The sequence below is a fragment of the Mustela putorius genome, unplaced genomic scaffold (genome assembly GCF_011764305.1).
Source record: "Mustela putorius furo isolate JIRA1106 unplaced genomic scaffold, ASM1176430v1.1 tig00003901_pilon_pilon_pilon, whole genome shotgun sequence".
NCBI lineage: Eukaryota > Metazoa > Chordata > Mammalia > Carnivora > Mustelidae > Mustela > Mustela putorius.
Window position 1 is genome coordinate 11501713 of NW_025422049.1, and position 7184 is coordinate 11508896.

At 42.1% G+C, this 7184-nt stretch overlaps 1 protein-coding gene across 1 annotated transcript; it reads left to right on the plus strand.

Moving 5' to 3' along the window:
• Positions 1 to 825: 825 nt before the first annotated feature.
• On the plus strand, positions 826 to 6712 carry LOC123388538 (ubiquitin-like protein FUBI). Its single transcript, XM_045068286.1, has 2 exons — positions 826 to 1254; positions 6692 to 6712. The coding sequence occupies exons 1-2, from the start codon at positions 829 to 831 to the stop codon at positions 6710 to 6712; spliced, it is 447 nt and encodes a 148-aa protein (XP_044924221.1). The 5' UTR covers positions 826 to 828.
• Positions 6713 to 7184: the final 472 nt, after the last annotated feature.

Here is a 7184-nt window from a genome sequence, read left to right on the forward strand (position 1 = left end):
CAAATTATCCTAAAATTTGCATGAAACCGAAAAGACCCCAGTCTAAGCAATCTTGAAAAAGAACAAAATGGGTGGTGTCATCCCAGATTTCAAGATATACTACAAAGTTGTAGTAATCAAAACAGGTATGCTACTGGCACAAAAATAGACACATAGATCAATAGAACAGAATAGAAAGCCCAGAACTAAGCCCCCTACTTTATGGCCAATTAAAGGAGGCAAGAATACATGTGATGGGAAAAAGACAGTCTCTTCAACAAATGGTGTTGGGAAACCTGGACGGCTACATACAAAAGAATGAAACCGCACCATTTTCTTACATCATACACAAAAATGAAATCAAAATGGATTAAAGACTTAAATGTGAGGCCTGAAATCATAAAAATCCTAGAAGAGAGCACAGGCAGTAATTTCTCTGACATCGGCCATAACAACATTTTTCTAAATTCGTCTCCTGAGGCAAGGGAAATGAAAGCAAAAATAAACATTAGGACTGCATTAAGATAAAAAGTTCCTCCACTGCAAAGGAAACAACAAAACTAAAAGACAGCCTACTGAATGGGAGAAGATATTTGCAAATGACATGTAAACGGTTAGCTTCCAAAATGTATAAAGAACTTAATACAACTCAACACCGAACACGCAAATAACCCATTTAAAAATGCGCAGAAAACATTAACAGACATCTCTGCAACAAAGACATCCAGATGGCCAGCAGACACATGAAAGATGCTCAACATCCCTCCTCATCCCTCCTCAACAGGGAAATGCAGGTCAAAGCCCCAGTGAGGTTGCAGGGGCTGTGGTGGCCACAGGTGGGTAGCTGACATGCAGCTCCTTGTCCACGCCCAGGAGCTACATACTCTCAAGGTGACTGGCCAGGAGATGGTCACCCAGATCAAGGTTCCTGTAGCCTCACCCGAGGGCATCGCTCCAGAAGCTCAAGTTGTGCTCTTGGCAGGCACACCCTTAGAGGATGAGGCTACCCTGGGTCGGTGTGAAGTGGAGGCTCTGATCACCCTAGCAGTAGCCAGCCACATGCTTGGAGGTGAAGTCCATGGTTCCCTGTCCCATGCCGGGAGAGTAAGAGGGCAGACTCCCAAGGCGGCCAAACAGGACAAACAGAAGGAGACAAACCAAGCCAGGTGGTGGATGTGTACAACCGGCGCCTTGTCAATGTTGTTGCCCACCTTTGGCGAGAAGAAGGGCCCCAGTGCCAATTCTAAAATCCATTGTAGTCCTGGCTTTCCCCCAGTAAGACCACTTAGTCCAGTCAAAACACACACACACACACACACACACACACACACACACAAATGACACAATGAGATATCATCTCACACCTGTCAGAATGTTTATGGTGAAAATAAACAACACAAGAAACAAGAAGTGTTGACGAGGAGACGGAGAAAAAAGAACCATTGTGCCCTGTTGATAGGAATGCAAACTGGTGCAACCATTGTGGGAAACAGCATGCAGGTTCCTCAAAAAAATGAAGAATAGAATTACCATATGATCCAATAATTCTACTACTGGGTATTCACCCAATGAATACGAAAACACTAACTCACAAATATATATATGTTCCCCTATGTTGATTGCAGCATTATTTACAATAGTCAAGACATGGAAGCAGCCTGAGTGTCCATTGATAGGTGAATGGATAAGGAAGATGTGAAATATATATATATATATAAAATATTCTATTGCACATCTATGTATATGTGCAATAGAATATTACTGAGCCATTAGAAAGAATGAAATCTTGCCATTTGTAACAATGTGGATGCAGTCAGAGAGCATAATGATAAGTGAAGTGAATCAGTCAGAGAAAGACGAATACCGTATGATTTCCCTTACAAGTAGAATTTTTGAAACAATGAATGATCAAAGGGGAAAAAAAGAGACAAACCAAAAAAACAGACTTAACTACAGAGAACAAATTGGTGGTGACCAGAGGGGAGGTGGGTGGGGGAATGGATGAAACAGGTGAAAGGGATTAAGAGTATACTTACCATAATTAGCACTGAGACATGTATGGAATTGTTGAATCACTGTATTGTATACCTAAAACTAACATTGTATGTTCACTATACTAGATTTAAAGTTTTTTTTTAAATAAATAAAAACAATTATCTATGGTTCTCATTAACCCTTCAATATTATTTTCTGACTTTGATGTAAGGCCAGCTTAAAAAGAACTATCTAAACTTCAATATTGAATGTTAGAGTTAGAGCCCCCTGTAATTTGAGGAAAGCTTAAATAGTTTTTCTACGGAGAGGAAATTCACATAAAATTAACCATTTGAGAGTAAACAATTAAGTGGTTTACAATACTGTATACCCACTGGCACTATGTAGTTCCAAAATGTTTCATCAGCGCAAATGGAAACCCCATTCCCATTAAATAGTTGCTCCCAAATTCCCATCCCCTACCCCCGGCAACTGCTAATCTGGTTTCTGTTTGCTTGGATTTGCCTATTCTAGACATTTCACAAAAGCGGAAGCCAGCAACCTGTGACCTTTTGTGTCTGGCTGTTTCCCTGAACAATGTTATCAAGTTCATCCATGTTGTAGCATGTATCTCTCCGTATTTTATTCCTTTTGTGTGGCCGAATCAGATTTCGCAGCAAGTGTACACCATACTTCGCTGATTCATTCATCTATTGATGAGTTTTGGGGGCTGTTTCTACCTTTCCAGCTGTTGAGTTAGACTTGTAACAGTTCAGTCAAGCGGCAAAACCCCTGCCTATCTCCCTCCCTTCCACGCAATGAGCTTAGCTACCCTCGAGAAAGGACTGTGACTGCTTTAAGCATCTTGTGGCACTTGGCTGTCTTTCCCAGAACCGTCTTTTTTTATCTGCAAGCCAAGGACACATCCGTCTCACCCCCCCAAGCCTCCGCAACAGAAAAATTAATCCATCCCCACAGCATAAACCACTCCTTTCCTTCCTCAGCCCTTCCCTGAATAGGGAGCTTTTCAACCTCTGCTTTTGCTTTCCCGAAATTTTCCATCTGTAATTTGCCGTCCGTGCATTTGGTCCTGTGCAAGCGATCTGACACATGCAAGAGTATTTTTTTTTTTTTCTGATCTAAACCCTCCCTTAAAAATAGTTTGATATTATATAACTCAGCTACTCCTTAGCATCACTTGAATAACACATTTAAACAGAACTCATATGAACCACGTTTCAGCTTTTCCCTCCTCCTGCCAACCTCCCTGCTCCATCACGGTTGACCAGCCTTACGTCTGGCTTTAAGACGTAAGCTTAAAGTAAGCTTAAGTCTGGCTTTACTCAAAGAGTATATTTTAGTTAAGTAAACAAATTCCTACAGATGTTATGTTTCTGACATAGCAGGATGCGTCAATCCAGGTAAGCTGCTCATTTCTTCTTTTGAAGTGCCATGAAGATTGAGTATATGGTGAGAAGTACAGGTCAGGAGGGTCAGACTTCTGCAGTGGCCCTCAAATCACACTGTGGCAACAGCTATCTTCTCTGGACATCAGCATAAGAGCAATATCCTTCATACTTCTACTCAAGACAACCTTATTTTTGGACATTCCTCAGCCCTGTATTGCACTAAAGAAATAATTATAGGGGCGCCTGGGTGGCTCAGTGGGTTAAGCCTCTGCCTTTGGCTCAGATCATGATCCCAGGGTCCTGGGTCGAGCCCCGCATGGGACTCCTTGCTCAGTGGGGAGCCTGCTTCTCCCTCTGCCTGCGGTTCCCTCTCTCTGACAAATACACAAATAAAATCTTTAAAAAAAAAAAGAAAAGAAAAGAAATAATTGTCATTAGGATTCTAAAATCGGAGGGAACAGTGTGGATCTCTCCTTACATAGTGCTGATTTACCCAATAGACGGTCTAAGCACATGCTTGCAAACCTGGGGCACCAACTTTTTGGAGGGTGGTGGGAGAATTTGGTCCTCCTTATTTTATATAAGGCATCAAGATAGTCATTGTGGGAAAAATAGAATATGTCTTTGAGTCCTGTATACTTCGTTGATGGTATATTGTTATTTTATTTTTAAAGTTATCATAGAGTAAAACTGATACTTTGGTGTGCTACATGTTTTAGCAATGAAATTTCTGACCAGATCTTTGGACTCATTTACTTACTTTTTTTTCCTCTTTGATGTGAGGTTGTACTTGAGGGAATGAATAGACTTATAGTTTACTGTATGTAGTTTACTATGATAGATACATGAAAAAAAAAAAACCTATAATACAAGGGAGGGAGCAATAGGACCAAATGTATTAAGGCAGGAAAACACAGGGAATGGTCAGTAAAGGGGAGTAGTCCAATTTTTAAAAAAGTATTTTATTTACTTATTTGACAGAGGAGAGAGAGCACAAGCAGGGGAGCAGCAGGCAGAGAGAGAAGCAGGCTCCCCACTGAGCAGAGAGCTCAACGTGGGGCTCGATTCCAGGTACCTGGGATCACGACCTGAGCTTAACCACAGACACTTAACCGACTGAGTCACCCAGGTGCCCCGGGAGTGGTCCAGTTCCATCAAAGTAGAGCATGGGATGCCCAAAGAGAGTAACATAAGATACTTCAGGAAGCATTTGTTCACTTGGGTGCACAGCAGAGCTAATAATGGTGTCACTGTCAATACTTGGCTGAGCTGGTGAGTTTTATTGATAGAGATAAAAGTCTTTGCTCCACAGGCCCACGGAGCAGCTGGAACCTGCCAGCTTTCTCTCCAAGGTGCTCCAGAGGAAGCCTTTGGTCGTTCAGGGCATCACAGCGTTTCCATAAACAAATGAGGCTCTCCTACCGATTAAGGGGCACAAGCTACTTCAGATACAAGCGTGTGCAGTTGAAGAGTACTAGGTGCTGATTTAGTAAGTTGGGGCTTGAGTCTGTTTAAATAGACCGACAATCTCCGTGGGTCTAATTTTCCAAAAGAGTGATCCTGTCTGGTATTTCTGGGATTCTTTGGAACAAGACACATTTCAATAGCTTTATCTCCAGCCTTGCCAAAGTAAGAGTGTTTAGAGATTCTGACACCAGTAACAGACATTCTATCCACCCCATGTCTTTTTTTAAAACGATTTTATTTACTTATTTGACAGAGAGAGACATAGTGAGAGAGGGAACACAAGCAGGGGGAGAGGGAGAGAGGGAAGCAGTCTTCCCACGGAGCAGGGAGCCCGATGCGGGGCTTGATCCCAGGACCCTGGGATCATGACCTGAGCCGAAGGCAGAGGCTTAACAACTGAGGCACCCAGGTACCCCCCAACCCTATGTCTTGCTACTGAAGAGAGACCAAGCTTAAATGACCACATGGAGGGTGAAGTGGAAATGTGGGATCAATTGTGAAATGGCAAAGATTATTTACGGCATTTAATTTTTCAGAAGTGTCAAAAATTTTGATTTTGGAGGCCCCTGGGTGGCTCAGTCGGTTAAGCAACTGACCCTTGAGCTCAGCTCAGGTCTTGATCTTGGGGTGGTGAGTTCAAGTCCCATGCTGGGCTCCATGCTGGGCCTGTAACCTTCTTAAAAAAAAAAAAAAAAACTTTTGATTTTCCTATGTGTAACTGTTTTTGCTATTTTAAGGCTTGCCTAGTTTAGAAACGAAATTTCTACAAAAGTTGATTCATTTGAATATCTGTTTTAATTCATTTATTCAGTCAACAAATATTAGCTGAATACCCAGTATGTGCCAGGCCCTATTCTAAGTCTCGGGGTAAGGCATGAGCAAAACCAAGTCTCTGCCCTCATGGAACTTGTGGTCTGGTGAGGCACAGATAATAAATTAGTCAACACATAGGTATCCTATCATCACATGGTGATAATTACTAGAAGGAAAATTAAGGCAGCATGAGGGGATAAAGCTAATTTTATGTCAAATCAGGGGCAGCCTCTCTTAGCTGGTGATGTGTGACGAGAGATATCAATGTAGTAAAAAGGTAAACTTTGCAAAGGTCCAAGTCAAGAACGTTCCAGACCATGAGAGCAGCAAATCTGAAGGTCCTGAGGCAAGAATGCGTTTGGCACGTTCTGACAAGGACAAGAGCATGCCCAGAGCAGGATGTTCAAAGAAGTGAGACATGAACTCTGAGAAGTAGCCAGGATAACAAACATATTGGCTCATGATTCAGATTTTGGATTTGGTTCCGAAAGTGATTGGAACCCATTGAAAAAGGTTCACATGATGTGATTCACAGTCTAAAAAGCCCTCTGCTTGCTCCATCTGTGTATAAGTTAATATACCACCCGATTCCTGATGACCAGTTGACATGGCCTTCTGAAAATCCCAAGTTGTCTTATTTTAGACAAGATGAACTTGGCCTTAAGTGCAGACACTGGGAGAACTCGGTACAATTCCAGTTCTCTGCCTATAGTGTTCTCTTTGTGTCTTCCTTCCTGGGAGACATGGTCCAAGTCCCCTCATCCACAGCTGCCTGAAAGGGCCCTACTCAGCTTTAAGGACACGTACGCCTTGTGCAACTCCGGTGGTTCTTGTCCCTAAGCCTGTCGGGTGGATGGCTATTGTCCCTACATCATTGTTAAAACCTGGTGGCATTTCATCACTTGGGTTCTCCAAAAGAATTACTGACCCAATCAGTGGTGACGTTCCTGATGCTCGGAGACTCGTCCTATTGCCTTGCTCTGATATGTCTGGTGTCAAAATTCCCCCAGTGATTGCGGTAAAAGCCCCTTTTTCTTTTCCTCCAAAAGGATAAGCACATACCTGGATAGGCTTATAACATAACTTAGAACCTAGAGTCCTAAAATTGCCACATTGTTCCAGGAATAGCTTTCATTCTGGTTTTTCTTTCTTTCCCTGTCTCAGAGAAAAACCGAGAAATGAAGTTTCTTACCAACCAAATGGTAGAACCAGATTTAGAATTGAGAAAGAGCTATTTGTGAAAAGTATGAATCTATGTCATTATATGTGGCTTTGTGGCTAAAGATATACTAATTTGCCATTTAAAATTTCCCCTTCCTCAGTGTCGAGACTCTCAACTTTGCTGACATTTATTCAGATCCTATTTTTGCTTATCATTTTTTAAGTAAACTCTACACCCATTGTGGGGCTTGAACTCACAACCCCAAGATCAAAAGTCACGTGTTCTACCGATTGAGCCAGCCAGGTGCCCCTTAGATCCTATTTTTAAAAAGAAGCTTTTCCCTACCGCTTTTAATTGAAAATATATTTTAAACCTGCAAC